The 25,484-nt window shown below is 42.8% G+C and overlaps 1 protein-coding gene across 1 annotated transcript in view; it reads right to left on the minus strand.

The window, feature by feature from the left end:
* CCDC6 (coiled-coil domain containing 6) overlaps positions 1-25,484 on the minus strand; it is a 78,324-nt gene that overhangs the window by 13,279 nt on the left and 39,561 nt on the right. The window contains exons 3-5 of the mRNA XM_053310665.1: positions 16,392-16,520; positions 3,670-3,773; positions 1,118-1,278 (exon numbers count right to left, since the gene is read on the minus strand). Of these exons, the coding sequence (XP_053166640.1) occupies positions 1,118-1,278; positions 3,670-3,773; positions 16,392-16,520 (394 nt within the window). The remainder of the gene's footprint in view (positions 1-1,117; positions 1,279-3,669; positions 3,774-16,391; positions 16,521-25,484) is intronic.

A 25,484-nucleotide genomic window follows, 5' to 3' on the forward strand; every position in this document is an offset into this window, starting at 1 on the left:
TTGTCCCCTTTGCTAAGCAGGGTCTGCCCTGGTTGTATATGAATGAGAGACTACATGCATTAGCACTGTAAAATATTCCCCTTAAGGGATGGAGCTGCTCTGGGAAGAGCAGAAGGTTCCAAGTTCCTCCCTGGCATCTCCAAGATAAGGCTGAGAGATTCCTGCCCGCAATCTTGGAGAAGTCGCTGCCAGTCTGTGTAGACAATACTGAGCTAGATGGACTGACTCGGTATATGGCAGCTTCCTATGTTCCTAAAATGTTTTCAGCTACTCAATTTGGATAGCAGAAAATGGAAGGAAATCCCTACTGCATACTATGAGGGAACTTGAATTATATTTTCATATTTTATATTTGTTGTTTTCTATGTCTTCCAATCTGCAAAGCTCAAAGTTCAAGGGGATCCTCTTCTGGGACACAACAGTCACAGCTGTTGCTGGAGTCAAGCTTTTCAGAATGGTACAAACTAAAAACGGACTATGGAGGGATTGGCTCCTTGGAAGGTGCTGAGCTCCAGGAATACTTAATGTAGAATCCTCTCCTACTTCACAGAAAGCTGAAAATATGCTGGTGGCAACCTAGTGTGTGCAGGACCAATGGCACCCCATGGCAAAAAGGAATTGGAGATGTCTTCAGCCACTTGGAGAAGGAGAACCAGGTCTCTGAGGAACAGCCAGGATGCAGAGGAATAGGAAAGCACAGGAGAAAAGGTTGTCTCCTTGCCTTCTTATCCTGCAGAACATGCAACATCAACAAACATGACCTAATTCTGCCTCTCCTGTTGACAGATTTTGCCATGCTCAGTGTCTGAGGTGGCTTGTCTATGCATCTGTTTATATTGCATGTGTCTGTTTGAAAACAGGTCTGTAAGAGAATCGGGGATGGAGGGCAGGACTAATATGTCCTAGTAGCTTAGCTACCAATAAAGCACTGCTGTACTGAGTTAACTGGTAACCTTAGGGTTTATGCTGAGTGCTGCTTGCTTCTTTCTACACATCCTAATGTTCTGTCATATACATGTTGAATGACTACTGCATTGTTATTATTTTTTATTAAGGTTCTCCAAGAGCACATTTCAGCAAGATGAGAATCATCATACTCGAAACAAGCTGGACTTACGCTGTAATTGTGCCGCTCTGAGTTGTTTCTTTAACCTCTCTACTTCATTCTTTAGAAACCTGATATGCCGCATCATGTTTTCAGGAGAATCAATCTCCATTGATATGTCCCTTGGTGATGGAGGAGCAGACACAGGCTGGTCTAATTTCTCCTGCAAAATTCTGAATTAAAAATAAGATAAATAGAAACAAACGTCACACACTGCTGAATTCTGCTTCACACAAAAGGGGGAAGAGAGATCGCCAAAGCCAATAGATAGATCAGATATTCTCTCAGCATTCTTTCTGGCAAACCTACCTTTGAAAAACAGACACACTTGTTTGGCTAATAATAAAGTCTTCACTTTGCCAACAGCATGCCATGACAAAGTCCAGCAGTGTGTACAGGTGAAACTTATTATCTGCAGGGGTTCCATTCCACGGGGAAGCACTAACAACAGGGCAATAGAGGCAATAGGATTGGGGTTTAGGTTTCTGGAGCCTGGGAAATTGGTCCCCAAATGTGAAAAAATGTGGAAAAAGGCAAATGAAGTGCCCTACCATGCTGAGAGTGTATCCAGCGGTCCATGAATGCTCTCCCCCCCCCCCCCAAATTCCCTATTTTCCTGTGAAAAATTGCGGGGAAAATGCTTTTTAAAAATAAAACACTAATCAGCCACAAAGTGGCTCCTCAACAACACGGAGGCTAGAAATGACCTCCAAGGTCATTTCTGGCCACCTAGGAACTGCGGATACACGGCTTTTAACCCTTTTGTATCTGCGGATAATGACGTTGGGTGTCAATTAGACACCTGCTGGTATGTGGGTGGAACCATGAATAGCGGTACCGTGTACAACAAGGTTCACTTGTAGAGTCAAATTGTTCTCAAATGTAAGTTGTGGGCGATCACTTTTTAAAAACTGGAAAGTTCACTGGCTGACATCCTAACCAATCAAGTGCGTATGTAAGAAAGCTCTGTGTGTGTGGGGGGGGGGGGGGGGCACCAAGAGCCTGCTTGCAGCAACCCCAGTCCTCCTGCATGCATGCTGTTGCACCACAGTACTAGGACTTGTGAGTGCTGCTTCCGCTCCAGAAGCATTCTGCAGGATCGGAAACATGTTGCTGAGGGTGCAACGTAGGAGGGCTGGGGGAGTGGTGTGCAGACTGTGCTGTGTGCCCTTCAGTGCCTCTTTACACACACGTTTGTTAGAATGTCAGCCACTGCATTCTTTAGGTTAGATTCATACCAGCAACGTCCTACGCACCACCAGTTCTTGGCATAGCAGCTTGCCGAACCAGCAATCTGCACCATTGTACCAAGTGGCGAAGAGAATTTTTACCACAGTTCTGGATGTGATCAGGAATCTGAGAAAGTAAGCAGGAGAGTATGAAAGTTCTCCGTACCCCCTTGACAGAGTGCTCTAGAAAATCAGCTTCCCAAATGGTTAGACACACTTATGTTACCACATATTTGCCACATGCATTTACTTAGAGCCCTCACATGCTCTCAGGAGAAAGGTCAAATTACCAGTACATTACATAAATTGTCCCAAGACATCATGCACATGAATAATGTCTTTTTATATTCTTTTTTTAAATGGCTAGATGAATTAGCTAGCCATCATTAGGCTATACAGATGCATAAAAATTCTCTTCTGCTACAGTGCTGGTCCATGGCATTTTGCTGCCTAACGCCGAGGGCACAATGATACTCCCTTCCTCCCCTCCTTTCTCTTCTCCACCCCCACAATTAAATCTGCACCTCTAATTCCATCCTTCTTTCAAATCTCTCCCCCTTCCTTCCTCTTCTATTAGGAAAAGGAGAGAACAAGCAGCATGGTACCATTTCACTTTCTTTCTTCTTCCTGCCACCAGTGGGAGGGGGTGGTGTGCTGCCCCCCTGAGAACTGGCCAACTATCTGCCACTCAAGCAGCCCATTTCACCCTGCTGCATGGTAAGGGTTGGCTAGCTCTGCTAAAAACTAATTTTAAATGAAACATAAACAAAAGACATATTATATATGAGGGCTGTGTCATAACGTTTCAAACCCCCGTGTGTCTTGGAAGATCAAATAAAATTGTCATGAGACTGGAAAGATCATATACAGCTTGAACTTTATTAACTAGATTACCTACTGCATCACATAATCTTTGGGGGGGGGTTTCCTCCCTCAATAGCCCCCAGAGATTTTGCTGTTTTTGCGAAATTCACTGAATGCTGTGAAGTGTTAGTTCCCATGAAAAACTTAACTGGGCAAGGACATTACATATTAAACTCCAGCTTTTAAAGCAAAGTTGGTAACATTACAGCAAAACCTGTCAGAGGACACCAAGGATATCCAGTGAATTATAACTGACACAATCCTACCCCACTTCACATCCAAGACTCACCAACGTGGTCAGTCTTAGGACTTTTCTTCAACAAAAAATGTAACATGTTTCACTAAATGTGAAAAGGTTGCTCTTCCTGCATTAAGTATCTTACTGATGAATTGCTGCTGCTTTTGGAAATATGCAAGCTTCACAACACATGCAATGCAAAATAAAAGAATAAAGCCAAAGCCAAGACAAACCGTTTTTCTGCTTCAAGTTTATCCATTCTCTTCCAAAGACGATTCACTAGTGCTTCCTGTTCTTGTTCTAGTGTGTTTTCAAGATCAATCTTCTCACGTCTTAGCTAGGAAAAAGGAACAGTTAAGCAATTAAAAACAAGATCAAATATGGGGTTGCAATAAAGTAATGGATGATTTAGAAACACTATATTTAGATGGCCTTTTCATGCACTTCTGTCAAACTATTTCTGTAAAAGCCATCCTTCACCCACCTAGCTAAAAATCTGAATTTATCTACCTCCTAGCTCCATGGTGCAGAACATGAAATATACCCAAAAGGTAACCTCTCAGCCAGTAATGCTCCTTGTTACCTTCAGAACACTTATACCCATGACATAAGGGTAAGTAACTAATAGGGACAATGGTGGTTCCATTAAAAGTATCATATGAGTAATTTTAGATTCTGTTCTCCTCATAATTAACCAGCACTATTCGGTGATGTTACCATTCATGAAAGAAACTTAGATTACATAGAATTTCTTGTTTGACACAAAGGACCTATTATGTTCATCATAGGTAGGAGCACACAAAAAAAGACGACAATGGCTACCAAATATATACTCTTGCAGAGAACAACATTGGTGGTGTGACCCTCTGTACACAAAATTCTCACTACAAGATGAACTTCACTTCCTAATCAAAACTCCAAGGGTCAGCCAGGCAAATGTTACTTCCTCCTCAAGTGATCATCCAACCTTCTGAGCTTGGAGCTGAGGAAGAAATATCATTGAATTCACACTCTGCACTTTGAAGGTACTCTGAGTGGCTCCGAAACCCAGGATGACATTGAGTCAAGACATGATCCTCTCTCCTAAGTTAAGCAGCCACAAGAGTGGCTGTCTATTAAGGTTGACCAAAACTAATGGATCCCTGCAAGACACACTGGTAACAAGAGACATGCAACAGTTCAGTCCAAATATCACTTCTGAAAAGAACAAATCACCATGAAAAAGCTACAGACTATGACAGCACACATCTGCTGAACCTTCAAGTCATTTATACCCTGCTTTCTTCCACTCAAAGGGACATATACAGGAGTCCCAGGTGGTCTCCCATTCAGGTATTGACCAGAGGCCTGCTTTGTTTTAGCAAGACTACAGCATCATCTGCTCATGCCCCAAGACCATAGCCTTAGCATAATTGCTGACAGGCAATCTTCTCTATGTAACATATATAGAAACTAGGAAATAGAACATAATGGCTCTCTCAGTCATAGGCAGTATTTGCAATGGAACCAGAATAGAATGCAGCCCTCATTGCTCATCTGCATTTTTACTATCAATTGCAAAGCCTCCCCTAAGGTGTATGGATTAGTTTTAAACAGAAGCAAAATGAAGAAAACATTTTTTGAAGTGGGACTGCATTCCATTTTTGCTCAATTATTCTTCACTACCCACACAAGCCAAAGCACTAAATGTTGTCAAGTCTCAATTTGCATGCTTGCTGACCAAAATTCTTCCCCTTTATGAATGTGAATGAGGACTGTGTGTTGACATAATCAGCAACAATGCACAGGAATCCTGCTCTATTTATTCTGCAGAGCAACAGACAAAGGAAAGCAGACATCCATCCAAAGCGAATGCACAGTATTACTACTACTACTACTACTACTACGAATATTTATATACTGCTCTTCAACAAAAATTCTCAAAGTTTACATAGAAAAATACATACATAAGATGATCCCCTGTCCCCAAAGGGCTCACAATCTAAAAAGAAACATAAGGCAAACACCAACAGCAAACAAGGGAGGGATGCTGTGCTGGGGTTGGACAGGGCCAGTTGCTCTCCCCCTGCTAAATCTAAGAGAATCACCACTTTAAAAAGGTGCCTCTTTGCTCAATTAGCAGTATTAATAAATGGTAACAAGAAAAGGAGAAACTCTTCCTCAAGTCATACACTGACAAGTATGAAAATTATATGCCACAACACCCTTAATTAAATTAATCTGAGAATCTGCTAGCAAGTTCTCAAACACAACTTGAATGTCGCTGCTGGATAGGGTTCAGTTCTCAAGAATGCTACATGTTATAACATCTTTGCCATCCATCCCAAATAAGAACCAATGTTTCACCCAGAAAGTGAAGCTAGCTTAGATGTCATGCCAAACTGTTGCCAAGTATGCAATTCAGGGAAGGAGAAAATTGGTCCCAAATTCAATGACGACAACAGGGCAGGAGCACCAAACTGCACCAAACTCAAACTTGCATGAAAAATGAGAAACTGGGATAGGTCACACCTCTCTGCTTAACAGACTCAAGCGGTTGTAGTTGTGAGTCCCACACACAATATCTTGGCAAGAAAGCGGACTTCTCTTTTTTCAGTAGCACTTGACTCTCCCTGCCAGATGACTTATTCTATCCCTTTAAAGATGAGATGGTTCAGATGGTTTTGTTCCAGTGTTTTCAAGGCCCTGGTGCTGGGGGCATCTGCTGCCCCCTGCACTGTTATGGATGAGCATGGGAGCTGCAGCCAGACTAAAAAACCCAGCAACTGTGAGCAGACACTTTAAAATATCGTGAATGTGCTGCAAATTTACAGCTGGTAGTCTAAGAAGGGTGACACACATTTATCTATTTATCAAATTTGTAGAACACCTCCAACTTCCATCTCTGGACAGTTACAACGTAAAACAAATTAAGACACAAATGAAAGACTCAGAACAATTTAAAACCACAATCTTAAAAGCTTGCATGGGGGGGGGAGGAGTCCCTAAGGGCTTTTTCAGAGGCTCCTATTTCAGCAGGGAGCGCATTCCAGAGTCTCAGGGCAGCAACAGAGAAGGCCCCATGTAGCCACCAGACGAGCTGGTGAAAACTGCAGAGATCAACTTTTCTCCGGTTGATCTCAATAGGTGGTGGGGCTCATGGCAAAGATGACATTCTCTTAAATAACCAGGGCCTAGGCTGTTTAGGGTTTTATAGGTCATAACCAGCACTTCGTATTTCCCCTGGAAACTTATTGGTAGCCAGTGTAGTTCTTTTAGTATAGGAGTAATATGGTCTCTTCGAGATGACACGGAGACCCACCTGGTTGCTGCATTCTGCACCAACTGCAACCGGTTCCAGACTACCTACAAAGGCAGCCCCACATAGAGCGCATTGCAAAAAAGTCAAGTCACGTATTATGTACCACTGTTCTGAGGTCATTTATCTCAAGAAATGGTTGCAGCTGGTGTATCAGCTGAAGCTGACAGAAAGCACCTCTGGCCACTGCCTCAACCTGGGACACAAGGGAGAGGTCTGGATCCAGAAGCACTCCAAGATGCCGTACCTGTTCCTTCTGGGGAAGTGCGACCCCCAATCAGAACTGGCAGATCAAAACTGTCTCCTGAGTGCCCACCTCACACAATAAGTACTTCCACCTTATTTGGGTTCAGTCTCAGTTCGTTACCCCTCACCCAGCCCATCACTATCTCCAGGCAGGCATTTAGGGAGGTTATGCCTTCATCTTTTGCTGTTAACATGGAGAAACAGATTTGGGTTGTCCCAGCGGTTTCATGTATATGTTAAAAGGCGCTGGAGACTGTATGGGGCCCTGAAGGATGACAACCCAGAGATGAGCAATATTTAATACTGCCAGTAATTTAAAGTATTTTAAATTACACAACCCATGTCACACTAACTCTTTAGAAACAATACACTCCAGCAATGGAGATAGGAAGGCAGCAGTCAGGTGGAAGCAGTTTTGAAGAGAAAAAGAAAACATGTTCTTGGGATTAATATTGAAACCAAAAGAGCAAACAGCTACTATCTTACATATGAACCGTTTGCAAATGTGCTGCCAGCTTCTGCCTATTGTCAGCTTGTAGAAGAATCTGTTTTATTTACGTTATGAAGAACTATGTGCTGCCGAAATCCAGTGCTGCCCTATAGCTTTCTAGTTCTGGTGGGTTTTGAAACTGTTGACGTGTTATCCTTTTTAATTGTTTACATTTTTTATTTAATTGTACATTCATTTTGTCTTATGTATAAATTTTTGACTTTTAGTAATTAACTCCCTCCTTAAGACTGGGAGGCTTTTGGTGGTTTCAGTATTATACCCTAGGGTACTGTGATATAAGTGGTACTATGTTTTCATTTTAAACTGTGTTATTTGTTCTATTCTATCCCTTTGTTGTGCTGGTCATAGACTGTAATAAACTTTGAACTGGAACTGTTTTATTTACGTTACAAAGAACCATGTGAGTGCATGACTCATAGTTCCTCTGATTTTTCTGATCATGTTGAGGGCATCTAGAATCAACCAACGAATTCATCCACCAACCATGCCCATCTCCCCACTGTCAGGAATAGGAAACAATTTGGAGAACAGCGTGCTTACTTATGAAGAGGATTCACTGATGTTCAGTATGTCAGAAATAATTTTTTAGTGTCAGCAGAACAAATGAAACCATTTCCACACTATGTAGCCCTAACTAGGTACTTCACAGTTCAACTGACAATGTAGCAACAACAGCTGCACTCTAACTCCTAGCCAAGAAAATTTAGAGCACATTGTTCGTTTATTCTCAGGTAACTGATTACCTCCACCTCTGAAGTAATGCCTGATTGTAAAGGTACTCCCTGGTAAAGTTGCGTAAAAAAGAGAAAAATCTCTACTTCTATTGGTTTGCATTATCTTGCTCTTTTCCAAAAGCTTATTATCAGATTTTAAAATCCAGTAGACAAACATATCGATATCTCTTCCTCCACTTCTCTCCCCAAAAAGGGAAGGGAACAAAGAGAAAGGGTCAAAGAGGCCTAATCCCCAGATTTTCAGAGTGGAAAGTAAACCATTTCAGTGACTTGAAACCTGGAAGTTCAGAGTTCATAATACTGTTTTCCAGAGTAGGCCTTAGTAAATTGTTTCAAGTCTTGAACAAAAGAACTTCAAAAGGAGATTCCAGCCTTAAACTGCCGAACTAGGATTTATCAGTAAGTTTGGCCCTGTTTATTCAGGCCACAACTAAGATAATGGTTTCCTTACCTACTGCAAACATTAAATTAGCACAGCAAACCTAGGATGATTGCGTTATCCATCACTGGTGAATGGCAACTATGCATATTTTGTATATATTTGGGCTTTTATACAGAATTGTCACAGGCAGTAGCCCTATTCAGGCATTAGAGTGTATACATGTGCAAGTATTTTGTACACAGAAACACATTACCAAAAAATGTACATGCTTTTGTGTGAATGACTGTAGATGAACCTAAGCACAAATGGAAAGAGTACTACCATTCATGTGCTGATCATATGTGAAATATGCATGTGTTCTTATCTGTACATTGTATACAGATTATATGTGCACTGAACAAAACCTGTGAATAGGGCTTGTATCTCTTGAATTTTTTGGCCATTGGGCCCTGCTGCTTACAATTTTTCCTCCTATTGTGTCTGCCAGCTGAGGATTATGCATCCAATAAAATGGGCTCTAGTGTAGGAAATACTATGCCACAATATGTCAAGGTGCCACATGATTCTGCTTGTTTTTGCTACTGCAAACAGGGCTCTCCCTCTGGAAGCCCTTTCCCATGAGTTACGCTGCCTCTCCAGCACTCTCCTCCAGATGTAAATCTCAGGGAAAGAATTTTACAAGAGATCTGTATGCTCAGAGCAAACCTTTAGTGCTATCAACATCTAGTAGCAGCTGGGACCCACAAATTTTGGGTTGGCTTACTAGTTAAAATCCCTTACTCACAAACTAAACCCATTAGCTGCACTGACCCCTCCTTTCCCTGAGTCCTGTGGAATCCAACTAAGACAGAGGTACTGACTGTGGAGGGTTGGGACCTGAGAGATGGTTTAGATCTGTCGGTTCTGGATGAGGTTACACCCCCCACCTTGAAAGATCAGGTATGTAGTCTGTGAGTGCTCCTGGATCCCAAACTCTCTCTCGTTTCTCAGGCTGGGGCAGTGGCCAGGAGCACTTTTTATCAGCTTTGGCTGATATGCCAACTACATCCATTTCTGGAGGTAGATGTCCTTAAAACAGTGGCACACATGCTGTGGCTACTGTAACGCACTCTACGTAGGGCTGCCTTGGTACATAGTCTGGAAACTACAACTGGTACAGAATGCGGCAGCCAGATTGGTCTCTAGTTCAACCCAAAGCCACCATATAATACTGATTTTGAAAGAATTGCACTGGCTGCCGATATGTTTCTGAACAAAATACAAAGTGCTGGTTATTACCTATAAAGCCCTCAAATTAAGAGAGCACCTTCTTTGTCATGAACCCTGTCATCTATTAATATCATCTAGAGAGGTCCAGTTACAGTTGCCATCAGCTCATTTGGTGGCAACTCAGGACCAGGCCTTCTCTGTGGCTCTCCCAGGGCTCTGGAATGCGCTCCCTGTTGAAATAAGAGCATCTCCTTCTCCGTTCACTTTTAGGAAGACCCTCAAAACGTACCTGGTTTCCCAGGCTTTTAATTGAAATTTTAAATACTTACTATGTTCTTATCTTCTGAGACTGTTTTTACTTAGTTTGTGAAGTTTAACTGTTTTTATATTGTTTTATATCTGCTATGTTTTTAACATTGTACACTGCCTGGAGAGGTCTATGTCAGGCTGTATAGAAATATGATAAACAAACACATATGTAGGGAACTTGGGGGATGGAAGGGTGTTTGCTATTGTGCTGGGTTTTTATAGAAAGTGCAGCAGCAGCTAGCAACAGCTGCCTCTTGCAGCATCCCACCAGTAAGAGAGATCCCTTTAGTGGGCATAATTGTATCAGTTCAAGTCAAACCCATTCCCTGATCTCTTCCATGCCCCATAAACTGGTAGGAAGCAGTTGCAAACACTTCAAAGCTGGGAGACTAAGGTTTCAAGCTTGGATGAGAGAAGCAGGTCCACACAGGACTGTTTGAAATCCCCCCTGGACTTCAGCCCGGAAGTCCAGGGGTAAGAGCGCCTCTGCTCAAAACAACACTAGTGTTTTTTCAGACCAAGATTACCCCCACCACCCACCAGTGGACAGACCGGCTTGCTTTATAGTGGATTTGAAATAGGTGAAATACTGAGGTTGTCCTGGAAGCTTGAAGAGTTTCAGCTGAGCATTCAACAAATGCGTAGGAGACAGAACATCACTGCAAGATCTTAAATATTTACTGTAGTGGCGTAGCTAGGAGTTAACAGGGCCTGGAAATCCCCATGAACCCTGTGATCGGTAGCCAGACCCAGCCTGAGACCAATAACATTCAAAAGGGGTTCTTCCCTCTTTTTTTGGAGGAGGGGTTTATTTTAGAGCTACTTTCTTTTTGGTGGTTCAGTCTGTTGAAAGCTGAAGAGAGAGCAGCCAGAAAGGGCTGGGGTCACACTCTCTCCCCCAGGTCCTCAATGGGAGGCCTGGACTGACAAAGCTGAAGGAAAAGCTGCAGAAAAAGAAAACCTCTGAGGAAGAACTGCCCTCTGAGAAAAGTCAGTGGCAGGGAAAGTTCTCAGTTAGACCATGCGTTTGGTTGTTTTTTCTTTTGACTTGGTGTGCCTGTGAATCCTACTAGCTGATTGGTGTTTCCTATTGCCAACCCTTACATTTTCCCAACAGTCAAGTGCTTCAGAGAATTTTTAAAACCATCTTTCTTCTATATAAGACTAGTTTGGAATGCTCTGTGGGAAAGGGGAGGGACGTTCCCTAGCACCACGTTAATGTGCCATGGATCCTAGTGGTCACCAATTGTGCCTGTCCCGCGAGGGTTCTTTATTGATTCCAGTTGGATGGTTGGTGGTCTGGGTCTCCTACTCTTCCCAGTCCAGGATACTCAACGGGAAGGGGACTAAGGACCCTACCCTAAAGGAGAGTAGGTGGTGGCCACAAGCATTACCACCCAAGCTTTTAACTGATACTGTTAATTTTTTAATATTGTTTTTAGAATATTGTTGTTTTTTAAAATTAAATTGTTTTAAATTCCTTGTTTTTTGTTTTTAACTAATGTTTTACCTTTGTTTTTATCTTGCTATAAACTGCCCAGAGACATAAGTTTTGGGCAGTATAAAAATATGCTAAATAAAATAATAAATAAAATAAATTCTCCCAAGCAAATAGAATAGGCTCCAAGTTCAGTTCAAACAGTAGGAATGTCAGTGGGCATCCTGTCTTGTTCTCTATGTCAATAAGCCCAGTCCACAAGCAAAGCAGTGATAGATATACCCCAGTATGCATCTGAATCCATCTCAGGGTTAACAGTAAAGTAAAAGCCTACAGTATATGGCTAAAAAGTCACATCTACTGAAGGCCTTCTCTACTTCTAAGATATCCAATAGCCTACTCCCTATAGCCATTTGTGATTCAGCATCTTTACCCACCTTTAAGAGAGCCCTTAAGATGCATCTTTTTAGCCTGGCTTTTAGTAATCTGTGAATGTTTTAAATTGTTGTTTTATTCTGCTTTTATTGTATTTACTTTTGTGAACTGCCTAAAGCTTTGGAGTCAGGTGGTAAAATAAAATGAAATAAATAAAAAATAAAATAAAATAAAATAAATATAGATAAATGCTAATCAGTCTAGTCTTTTGCTCATCTGCTGCAGTCTCAGCCTATGAAAAGATGCAGGTGGTAGACCACGTAGTCTCATGTTAGTTAGCCAGTTCCTATTCCATGCACCCCGTTCTAGTTGTTCCTCTCTTCCTACAACATACCATCCACAGAAGACCAACCAATCTATAACCCTGAATATTCACACTCACACTCTGATGTGTGCAGAGAATGGCCATCTGGCTGTCACAGAACATGCAACACTGGGAAAAAAATGAGAAGGCCATGGATCAGCCATTTCCACCCAACAGATAATGAGAGCTGCCTGCCTTTTCCTAGATCAACTAAAGCCGTTCAGCATCTTAAAGCTATGTGAAGATGAAGCAACAAAATAAGGAATACATCCTTAATAAAATAGTACAAATTATTTGACAACCATTGCATGATTGAGGAGAACATTTTGTTCCTCCTTTTGACATATTGCTTGTCACATTTACATGCAGCTCTCCCATGATGAGATTATAATCTTTAGTGAGTTGTACACAGCGTGCATAGTTCACCAGGAATAATTCTTCAACGGAAACCATTACAAACAAATCTTTCTAGAGCCTCTCCCAAGCATGTGAAGGACGCACAAACTAAGTTCCCAGAGGAGAAATATCTCAAGTTATTTTTTAAAGGAACTCTATGTAAATAACCTCTCTCTAACAGGAAACAATCATTTTACACTATAAATTTGTTCAGCCTTTCACATTGCAATATGAGGTTTCATACAAAAAACAAGTTAACATCTTTGCACAGACTTCCTCTGTGTTATTTAACTGTATGTATTATGTTTTTAACCTGGTGTTTGTTGTTGTTTGTTTTGCCAAACTGGCTTTCAAAGTGGCTCATAAAACTAGGCAATTGAGTTTAAAATCTGTAAAACAACTACAATTATGAACAAATTAAACATAAATGAAGAAAAAGAAGGAAATGTACAAGCATTACCAAATGGCTTTAATATCAGGATCCATAATGGGTTCTGTCTAGACCATAAATGCTTGTGTAAAGAGGAAGATCTTAATCCAATCTAAAAAGCTGCAGTGAACAGGGAAAGTACATTTAAATAACCTGCTTCCAGTTGAATTAAGTGACTGCTGCCACCTAGAGGGTCTCGCTTTCACTTCAACAAACTGCACTTCTGTAAAGCCTGCCCAAAGGCATGAGCTTGTGTACCTTTTAGCTTGTTTATTAACAAGCAGAACACAAGTGTTTTAATGCTGAAGACATTTATAATGTCAGAGGGAAGACATAATTTGGAGCATGAAAGTTGATCTTATACAGGACATTTCAGTTGGATTGGAAATGAAAGATATTTTTTGCCTACTTTCTAGTAGGCTTATGAGATTGCTTGGCATTCCGTGTGTGTGTGTGTGTGTGTGTACGTACCCCTATCAACTTTGCAATGCCTGGATCAATATCAACCAATCATTTCTAGCCTACTTTCCAGTAGGCTCATGAGATCACCTAGCATTCCGTGCATCCCCACGCCTATCAACTTCGCAATGCCTGGACCAAAATGAACCAAATCAGGCACGGCTGTAGGGACACATAGGGACATCTCAACACAGTAGTTGAGACACAACACAAGTGGGATAACTTGTGAACTGCCTAACTGATTTAAACCCAATTTGCTACATGTATAGGGCACATAGGGACGGCTCAATGGTATTGTTTGTGATGTCATCCACCCCAAGATGGCAGACACGTGAACATTTGAGGTGCAAGTGGGCTAACTTGTGAACTGTCTAGCGGATTTGGACCAAATTTAGTTCAGTCGTAGTGTTAGGGAAAGGAAAGCAGGCAGATTAGCTCTAGTTAGAACAACTTGTTCAGACTTCAGACATGCCTAGTTTTATGAGTCACTCTGGAAGGTAGTTTGACCCAAAAGCAGGTTAAAAACATAATGCATACAGTTAAATAACACAGGAAAAACTCTGTAAAAAGATAGCAATACACACTTGACTTTTGTATTAAAAAAAGAAAGTTCCTAGGAATCAGAATTTTGACATATCTAAAACATTCAAAATATGTCAGTAATGGAATCAGAAACTATCTGGAATATCCAAGGGTTTTGTTTAAAAAAAGGGGGGGGGGGGCTTGTAGCAGGAAATGTGCTCTTACCAGTGGGCATATAAAATACCAACTTGAAAACCTGCTTATGGCTATAGTCATTGAAAAAGTGATAACATGCCAGATTCTGTTACCCTTGGACACGGCCCTAGAGAGATGGGGACAATAAAGCACTTGAGATGACTGAAAGACCACAGGTAGAGGAAACCTCAAAGCAAATACGACTGAACACAGATTAGAGCTCATCTTTGAGAATATTCTGTTGTGATGGTGAAGAAGCAATACTCTTATCACCATTGTTTCCATATTCTAGGCCGTCTGGTGGAGTTCTTCTGAATGGTATATGACTACTTCAATCTGGTCAGCAAATTGATATTAAAGATCTTTCAGAAGCCTGCTATAACTTGTTTGTGGAACACTTCAAGGATAAAATTTCTCACATCTATAATAATCCAGATGCCAATTTGATTGCAAATCCTTTGGATGTGCCTGGGGCACCATCTAGTTAAGTGTTGTGGAATTGATTTCAATTGCTGAGGCCTGAGGATGTCAACAAGGTACTTGGAGGAATACAGCCAAACAGCTGTAGGCTCAACCCTCGACTTATTACAGTGAGCAAGAGAGGGTTGACTGACTGGGTCCAGTAGGAAATAAAATCTTCTATAAGAGGAGTGGTCCTGGTTGCTCTAAGAGAGGTGGTCATGAGGCCTTCTTGGACTCCCATGATATACCAGCTACAAACAGGTTGCAAAATTCCCTTCGTCAGCAAGGTGCTTGAATGGGTGGTTGCCATGCAACTGCAGTCACTCTTGGATGACACTGATTATCTGAATCCATTTCAATTTGGTTTCTGGTTGGGGTTTAGCAATGAATTGACTTTGGGTAGCCGGGCGAAAAACCTGTTCCAGAAGGACGACAGGGGAGTGCAACCCTGTTTATACTCCTGGACTTCTCCATGGCTTTCAGTATCAGCCATGGTATCCTTATGTATTGACTAGCTAGGGCAGTTATTGAGCCCATTATGCTTCAATGGATCTGTTCCTATCTGGATGGCTCCTTCCAGAAAATGGTGCTGGTGGACTACTCATCTGTACCAGGGTGGCAGTTATGTTGTGGTGTGCTTGTCTTCCCCATACTAACATTTACATGAAAGCCTTGCATGAGGTCATTCAGAGATTTGGACTGCAGTGTCATCAGCATCCTTATGACACCCAACTGTCTGTCCTTTTCATTTAATTCAGATGAGATAAAGATAAAGGTAAAGTTGTGCCCTCGAGTCGGTGTTGATTCCTGGTGACCACAGAACCATGTGGTTTTCTTTAGTAGAATACAGGAGGGGTTTACCATTGCCTCCTCCCGCACAGTATGAGATGATGCCTTTCAGCACCTTCCTATATTGCTGATTCCTGAAAGAGGTGTTTCTCATAGTCTGGGAAACATACGAATCAGCAACCTCTTCCTCATTATGCAAGTCATTTCCCCGCTACATCATTAGGTGGCTTTCAGATGAGATGGTTGAAAGCTAATAAACAGAAGCTGGATACCAACAAGAAGATGGTGTGGGTGGGTAGTTTGTCTGTGCTAGATGTGGGTGCTAGGCCTATTTTGGACAGTGCTGATTCTCTTCGAAAGATCAGGTTCACACTCAGGAGTGCTGCTAAATTCAGTCATTTCAACCAAGGCCCAAGAGGTTTCAGAGGCATGACACACTTATCAGTCTCAGGAAGCACGCATTTCCAACCACTTTTGAAGAGAAAAAGCCTGGCTAAATCTATCCATGCTCTGGCAACATATCTACAATTGCAGTGTACTGTGCATGGGGAATGCTGTCTTTAGCGCGCCCTCACCTGGCAGAGTGTTTTCTTTTTAGTGCAAGGCAAGACCTTTTTATTTGCCTGGGAGTTTTAGATGTCGTCTTCTTTTAAATTATTTTTAAATATTATTTATGGTTTTGCTACTGATTATATTGTTTTAAGCATGGCTTTTGTAAGCTGCTCTGAGAGGTTTTTAATTTGAATATAATGATTAAATATCACTGTACTACCTCAACCAGTGTCATAACCTTCACTGACACAAGAGCAATACAATATAGATAAAATGGTATTTACCTGTTCCAGAGTAAGCTGCTTTGAAATTGTATCATTTTCCAGTTTTTTTATTTTTTTCATCAATTTGTTCACTTGAAATTCCTGTTCCTGTTCTAAATGCTGCTCAAGTTCAGCCTTTTCATGTTGTAGCTATAACCAGAAGAGATACAAAAACCTAAGGTAAGCATTTCAAAAACCATCAAGTACTTATACAATAGATTTATGTTATTCCTTACTTTTTAAATATTAAAACATAAGCTTTTTTTAAGAATGGCAAACTGTACATAAATACAAGCGAAGAACATGGCTACACATTCTGAAATGACAAGGTTTTTTAAAATTATTATAATTACTAGGAAATTTCTATTGTGATTTGAATGAACCAGGAGAAGGCAGTAAATACAGCAGCCAAGAATACACTTATTTTTAAAGATACAGAATAGAGAGGCACAGAAGGCGCCCCACTTGTTCGCCTTTTTTTTTGTTATGCATTCAGATGCTTTCTCTTATATTAGCCAGAATACAGGACAAACCTTCAAATGATATTAGGAGAGCTCTGCCCTTAGCTGCTCACTCCCATTTGTCTACCATTTTTCTCTTGCACGACAGCTCCAAGTTCTTAACAGAGCTCCTCTCTCCTGGCCTCTGCTGGTGTTCTTGTTGGGGAGGATGGGGCTGAAGAGCCCTTTCCAATGGGAGCTAGGACATGAGCAGGAAGTCACTCTGCCTTTTCAGTCTCTGCTCAATTCAAAATGCAACTCCTGTTAAAAAGCAGTTGCTGAGCACAACATAAGCAGTTGCATCTGGTTCTAGTGTTATGTGAGAGGGAGAAGAATTTCTCTCTATCCGCTTTCTCCACACTATGCATGATAGAGGTCTATAAAAGCATGCATAGTGTGAAGAAAGCGGATAGAGATAAATTCTTCTCCCTCTCACATAACACTAGAACCAGGGGTCATCCCGTGAAATTGATTGCCAGGAAATTTAGGGCCAACAAACGGAAGTACTTTTTCACACAACGCATAATCAACCTGTGAAATTCTTTGCCACAAGATATGGTGACAGCCAACAACCTGGATGGCTAAGAGGGGTTTGGATAACTTCATGGAGAAGAGGTCTATCAATGGCTACTAGCCGGAGGGCAGGATGCCTCTGAGTACCAGTTGCAGGGGAGTAACAGCAGGAGGGAGGGCATGCCCTCAACTCCTGCCTGTGGGCTTCCAGCGGCATCTGGTGGGCCACTGTGTGAAACAGGATGCTGGACTAGATGGGCCTTGGGCCTAATCCAGCAGGGCTGTTCTTATATTCTTATCTGATGTATCTCCAAAATTCACAGCATATTTTATCCAAAAGAAAGGTTCTCAAGTGAGCTCTCTTTTGAAGTGTGCACACATCCGGGGGGGGGGCGCTTTTGGCAAGTTTTCTCTTTCCCTCCCCAGCAAGGAGGTGCTTAATCAAAATGCACTGAGCATTTTCAAGGCATTCCTTTGCAAGGATAACCCTTCCAGAGCAGTACCCACTTACATTTCTCAATTTATGGTACTGTACAATGTTTTCTTCACACAGAGATGTGACAATAGTGAAAATAAAGTACTAACATCCCCTCTTACTTAAGACCACAAAAGTAACATTGGTCTTACCTGTGAAGGGTTCTTTTTCGCAGTGTCTGAGGTCATCCTAAACAACGGGTTGTCAGCCAATCATGCCTCAGGAAGGCAGGAAGTAGACTTTTAAAGAAGTTGGAGATATCTGATAGGCAGGAGGTGCCAAAACCCCAGTTCCGGACTGTCGAGCTAGTTAAAAGCAAGTTCTAGGATATAACAATTAGAGAGAGACTTGGAAGGGGAGGGGGGTTGGAATAAGTCAGGTAGGATCAGCCAAGTGAGGAGATAAAGAGAGAGGATGAGATGCTGATACCCTGGGAGTCACCCTCCTCCCACAACTGGCCCCAGTGCCACAGAGAAGTAGCAGTAGAACTTCCACGGGTTGGCCAGATGATCTCGGACACTGAGAAAAAGAACCCTTCACAGGTAAGACCAATGTTTCTTTTTCCGCAGTTGTCTGAGGTCATCCTAAACTACAGGACAAGCCCAAGTAGAAGACTAAGCATAGGGAGGGAAGAGTGGATGTGTTAGACCACTTGTTGTAGAACTGTATGGCCAAGAGCCACTTGTGCCGAGTGGAAAGAAGCAATCTTGTAATGCTTAATGAATGGCGATGTAGAGGACCATGTGGCCGCTTGGCAGGTGATCTGAAGATGGGTGTTGGTGGAGAATGCTGCTGAGGTGCTGGCACTATGGACAGAGCGTGCCATGATGCCCCCTGGGACGGGAAGTTGGAGGGATTCGTATGCCAAGGAGACAGTGGCTTTGTCCCATTTGGCAATTGTATTCTTAGATACCTTAATTCCCAAAGATGTAGGGTGAAAATAGATGAAGAGGGAATCTGTATGACGGAGTTGTTTGGTGCATTTCAAGTAGATCCAAAGGGCTCTGCATACATCTAAAGTGTGCCACCATTTTTCTTTAGGATGGATAGAAGGACAAAAGGAAGGAAGAACCACTTCCTGAGATCTGTGGAAAGTGGAGTTGACTTTTGGAATAAACGTAGGATTTAAACGGAGGATGACAGCATCTTGCTGGAAAGTGCAGAGTTCTTTACGTGCCAAGAGGGCCCCTAATTCTGATACCCTGCGCGCTGAGGTTATAGCTACGAGGAAGAGTATCTTGTATGAGAGAATCTTTAGAGAAACTGATTGAGGAGGTTTGAAGGTTCCTGAGAAAGAGTGTTCAGGACTTTGTTGATGTCCCAGGAAGGGAAGCCAGGTTGTTAGCTACTCTAAGGAAATGTATGAGGTGAGGGTGGAGCAGTGAGGACCCTTGGAAGGTCAGGTGTAAAACCGAAGAAAGGGAAGAAACTTGTTTATGCAGAGTGTTGGGACGAAGACTGATGTCTAGACCTTCTTGGAGGAATGAGTGAACTTCAGAAGTCTCTGCTGTGGGCAGAGAAAAATATTTCCTATGCACCCATCTCGAAAAAGCAGCTCAAGTGGCAGGATAGATACGATTGGTAGAGGGTCTCCTTGATGCCAGTATGGTGTTTTGTACCAAGGTCACGTAGCCACTATTCTTCAGTGAGGTGTGCTCAACGTACATGCATAGAGTTGGAGCCAATTAGGATCTGAGTGTATGATGGGTCCTTGTGACAGAAGATTGGGACAATGGGGAAGTGGCCACGGAGTCATGGTAGACAGGGACACCAGATCTGAGAACCACGGCCTCCTAGGCCAATATGGGGCGATGAGTATGATGCTTGCGTTCTCTAGGATGAGCTTTTAAAGAACCTTGGCTATGATGGCCATTGGGGGTGGGGCATAAAGCAGTCCGGGGGGGGGGGGAATGGAGCCGTCAATGCATCCATTGCCTCCACCATGGGGGATTGGAACTTGGTGTAGAATCTTGGGAACTAGTGGTTGGGCGGAGATGCAAGAAGGTCCATGTTTGGGTGGCCGAATTTGGTGGTGATTTGATGGAACACTTCTGTGTGCAGTGTCCATTCTGCCAGATCTATGGTCTTCCAGCTTAGCCAGTCCTCCATCAAGTTGGCCGCCCCGCTGAGATGGAAGCTAGATCTTTCCCCACCCAGATGAACAGAAGGGCAGATTCCTTCATTAATGAGTGGGATCTGGTACCTCTCTGGTTCTAGACATGAGATTTTGCAGAGCTGCTGTCCATGCAATCTAGGATGTGGTGGCCCTGTAACAGAGGGAGAAAATGTAGCAGGTAGAAGAGGATGGCCCTCGGTTCGAGCAAGTTTTCTGAGGATTCTTGGGGAGACCAGGTTCATTGAGTGAACTGATTGAGGCAATGTGCCCGCCATCCCAACAGGCTTGCATTGCGGTGATGACAATCTTGTCCGGAGGAAACAGGCGAAGACATTGGAGCCTCGCCAGTGAGACCCACCAATGAAGAGAGTGGAGGACTTCTGGCATTAGAGTGACAGACCTGGCCATGATCGAATCCTGGAAAGGCAGGAGCAACCATTTTAGGGATCCAGATTGCCAACTTGCCGAGGATGTGCACTCTAGGCAGGATATCATGGAGCCCAGGAGTTGTGCCAAAAACATTTGGTCCACTGAGGCACTGCTGAGGAGAGGAGTCTCTAAGGCCGATATCTTGTTCCTGCCGTCTGGAGGTAGTGAGACAATCCCTCGATCGGTGTCAAACAGGGCTCCGAGTTGTTGAAGTGACAGAGAAGGAACAAGGTGGCTTTTCTGAAAGTTTACTACAAAGCCATGAGACTTGAGTAGATGAAGGGCTCTCTGGACATCCTTCTTTGCTTGGGGAAGAGATGGTAGAGCAGATCAGAAGGTAGTCAAGAAATGGAGGCACATGGACTGCCTCCATGTGCATGAGGGCTATCAAGACCACCATAATAGTCTGACGCTCAGGGTGGAGGAAAAACCTAACATCATTGCTTTGTACAGATGATGCAGGTTGTTTATGCAGAATCTGAGTACTTGCAGGGAGTCAGATGGATGGGAACGTTGAGATAAGCCTCGGACAGGTCTATAGAGACTAGGAACTCTAGATTTTGTACTACGTCTTTGATAGTGCGAAGTGACTCCATCCTGAAGGACCTTTTTTGAATGTAGTGGTTCAGACTCTTCAGATCCCGAACTGCCCGCCATGAGCCATCCTTCTTAGAAACGAAAAACAAGATTGAACAGACGCCAGCCATCATTCTTTTTCTATGTACATTTCTATGTATTTTTCTATGTAAACTGCTTTGAGAACTTTGGTTGAAGAGCGGTATATAAATATCGGTAGTAGTAGTGGTAGTAGTAGTTCTGTTGAAGGTACTGGTTCTATGGTCTGGATCTGGATCAGATGTTGAATTGCCAGAGACATCTGCTGCACCTTCATCAGATTCTTGGAATTTGGGGTAGGAGTGGAAAGGTTGGGTAGAGTTGCGGTAAATTCCAGGAGGAGACCCTGAGAAATAGTTTCTAGAACCAAGGCGTTGGAGGTAGAATGGCTCCATGATTTTGCAAAAAGGCAGAGCTGGCCTCCAACTGGCAAGGAGTCATTGCTTAAGTCCTTGCTGGAATTAGGTTCCAAAGGACTGTCTGCGTGACTGGTTTCTATTATTTTCTCAGTATCTCCAATGTCCTTGTTGGCACCAGGCAGGTCTGGAATAGGAATTGAACTGTCTGTAGTCTCTGAAAGAGTTGGAGGAAGATCTGGGAAAGGACCTATAAGGGCGAAAATTATAAGAAGAAAATCTATATGGGCGGCGGTAGTCCACCTTTGACCTGTGCATGGCTTTTTTCATCTCCTAACTGCAACCCCCACTGCCAGAGACATGGATGTGTGTTAGAGACAATCCAAACTATAAGCAGCCATAAATGCCGTGGCTTTCACCAATTTGTTAATCCCCTGCCTAAACTGTTTGTTTTCAGGAGGAATACGCTGAACCAACTCCTTTGCCCATAAAACTGAGGCCCAAGCAAAAATGGAATTAGAAGCAGCTGCTCTAATGACAGTGGAGAATGCGTCATGTACTTTACAAAGAAGAAAATCACACTTCTTATCCTCAGGAAGCTTGAGCTGCTCATCTCTATCCTTATTCATGAGTGTTTCTGATACCAATTATGCCACAGGTGCATCTACAGTGGGAGGAACCAACAAAGCCATAATGTCATCAGGAAGAGTATAAAACTTTTGGGGGCATGGGGGAGAGGCCTTAGCGGACAAGAGTGGCTTCCATTCAGTCATCATAGTATTTCTAAACAGAGGGGGGAAGCCACGGCCAGAGCAGCGGCTGAGGTGGAAGGGGCAACCGCCTGGTCGAGACCCGCGTGAGATTGGGCAACCGCTTCAGGTGATACATCTTTAATGGCTCTCCGTGCCTTGGCTAATAAAACCTCAAAATCCAAAGCTGCAAACAATCGGATTGAGTTGGCAGGTTGAGAGGGAGATTCCTCTTCAGAGAGCTCTCCTTCCACAGTATCAGAAGATGATGAAGAATGAAAAGAGAGAGGATGTTCCTGGGGAGGTTTTTGAGGGGCAACAGGGGAAGGGAAGGAGGTTTGGGAGCTGGTAAGGGAGAGTTTGGAGCAGCAGAAGGGTGGAAGGGTTTCTTAGGAGGATTCTCCCTAGAAGAGGAAGAGAGTTGTTTCCCCTTCTTGCGTTTTAGGATTCTAGGTAAAAATCGGCCCTTCTCATTAAGTGGAATAACCCCACTAGTGGGACTAGAGCCTGGAGAAGGAGATCAGGCTTGGAAGGGTGTTTGGGTCACAGAGGGGCAGGTGTAGTGGGAGAGGAACTGGTTTGGAGGGAGGGGGTGGCGGCGGTGTGGGAACAGAGCTGGCCTTTAAGTTCCTGCTGAATACAGTATTTGAGCCACAATTCCAAATCTTGGGCGAGCAGTTTACGCAGGACAGCGTTCCCTGAAGGGATGGTACTCATGTCCTCTGGTGGAATGGAGGGTTATTTTGAAGCAGACCCCACCAGCATGCAAGGAGACTCAGAAGGAACTGTGGATGATGACGCTGCTGGCTGAGATACGGGGGGAATGACCGGCAAACCAGGTTACCCCTTTGTTTGCAAGAAATCTTTGTCGCAGGCGTGCATAGATCACCCTTTGGAAAAGCCGCAAACTCTGTGCCATCCTGAAATTGCAAAATGGCAGGCGGAAGGTGCCGCGGTAGGCCCTGCTGACATACAGCTTGTAGGAGTAAGCGTTCACTCAAATGGATGACTGGTGTTTCGCTTTTTTCTTGTGTCGCTTAGTGCCGTTGTGCAGCTGCTTCTGCTTTTTAAGGTGCTTGGAACCTTCCTCTTTCGAATGCTTCGATTTTTTGGAAGCCTTCTTGTGGGCTTTTACAAGCTCCGCAGTAACAGGAGTGTCAGAAGTGTCAGTAGATGTGGGAAGGGTAGAAACGCTGCACGCATCGGCTGAGAGAGAAGGTCGGGAGCATGTGGTACCACAGAGTGACAGATCATTGTTTCCCTCTTTAATGGGTAATGCTCTACTCTCCGAATGCAGGCCCTCTGAGAGGGAACCCCCTAAGAGGTCTCCGACATGGGATGGCTCCATATGGAGCATGGAGAAGGGGTAAAGGAAACCAAAAGAAAACAAGTTTACAGGGGAGGGGGAACAGAGCCAAAAGATCAAATTTTGGAACTCAAAAAATGTTTTAGAATGTTGTGAAAGTAAATTAAATTACTCCCTTCCCACCCTGACACAATAAATGGAGGGAGGACAGGGAGGAAACAAAAGTAGAAAGAACCAGCCTGAAAAGACACTGGCTGATTGGAGTGCTCTCAATTCACGGTTGCCTGAGATGAGACAGGAAAGGAACTGGGTTTTTTTATGCCTCCTACCTACCTACTGGATATCTCCAACTGCTTTAAAAGTCTACTTCCTGTTTTCCTGAGGCACGATTGGCTGACAACCCATTGTTTAGGATGATGTCAGACAACTGCAGAAAAAGACAGCTATCTTATATTTTTTGCAGCCTGGCACAGTTATCCTATCAATTTAATCCAACATGCAGTGGGGGAGGGGGGGGAGAGACTTGTGACTATCATTAATTGGCTCCAGATGAACACCAGGATTCAAACACAGTTGTGTATAGAAACTTAATACTCATACCCACAGAAAAGCTCTCCCTCTCCCCCCACCCTCTCTCTCTCTCTCCCTCTCCCTCTCCCTCTCCCTCTCCCTCTCCCTCTCTCTCTCACTCACACACACACACACACACACACACACACACACACACATATGGTTCATGAAAGTTTTGTTCTACAATACTCAGTTTCTCTTTAAAAGCTTTTCTTCAAAGCCTCCTCATGTTTCTGAAGTGTATTATCTATGGAACCAATTACTGTGCTACATAAAGTTTACATAAAGTGCTTTTTACAAGGCCAATAAATAAGTACACAGTTTTACTAAAAGCAACATTCAGGCATTTTACTGCACAGACTAATACAAGTTGTTATGACAAGCTACTGTGAAAACATATGTTCTTTCAAGAGGTGGGAGTCTGAGTAAATGTGATCATGTGCGCAATCATGCTTTTCTTTAAATTAAACTGTCAGCATTGAAGGGTATATTGAAATCAATATCTTTTTACACTGAAACGAAAAACCAATACATCAATGTGTTTTTAACCACAATGCAAATCACGCTGATGTGGGAAATTCCTGCCAAGCTGCTAATGGGAGATCTATAACTCTCTCACTAGCAGCCAGTTTTTGTATTTACAGAGTACAGAAAAAAACCTTCTGGAAGCTTTTTCCAGATGCCACTTTCAATCCAATGTCAGTCCCTACACAGTAAAATGAAAAAGGTACAACAATGCAGGCATTCAGGCATTATGAGACAGCCACTTTGATGTTGTGCAGCAGCATGATATAGCAGTGATCAGGGATTCGGAACACCTATGTAAATAATTGTTTTTCAGAGCAGAATACTCAGAATATTCATCACCTAGAGCAACATCCTGAAAACCTTCTGTAATGGTGCACATTAAGCAAAGCAACACACAATTACAGAATTTAAACTACTGCAGAATGAGGGGTCTGTAGATTTGGATCCTGAAGTAACAATTTCAGAGCTGGTGGCAAAATAAGAGTTTGAAAAAATTAAGTTCCATTTGCAGTTTTAAAATAACCAAGTAAAGGAGCGAGAACTCTACACCCAGGAAAAATACAGAAACATTTTAACAGCTCTTGCTCAAATGTATAAAAGCAACTCAAGTAAATTTCACTTTCGAAGCTTCCTTTGTGACAAAGCTCAATATGTATTCTATGAGTTGCTATGAGAAATCTCTCTTTTTGATTCTCTCAAATTCTATTCCAGTTTAGATCCCTACAGATAGCATTACAAAATTCCCCAAGGAAATTATATGCAAATTGGAAGGAATAGCTGCAACCAGTAGACCATCTGAAACCATACACCCTTGTTTAATTTACTATGCGCAAGGCTCAGACACATTTCTGAACATGAAGCGTTATTCACAGTGTCAATGGATTCATGGATCATCTCTCTTCGAGGCATGTTTGTTAGTAATTTCCATGGGAAAAATGTAAGTTTTTGATCATCAGG

Source organism: Hemicordylus capensis, chromosome 3 (genome assembly GCF_027244095.1).
Source record: "Hemicordylus capensis ecotype Gifberg chromosome 3, rHemCap1.1.pri, whole genome shotgun sequence".
Taxonomy (NCBI): domain Eukaryota; kingdom Metazoa; phylum Chordata; class Lepidosauria; order Squamata; family Cordylidae; genus Hemicordylus; species Hemicordylus capensis.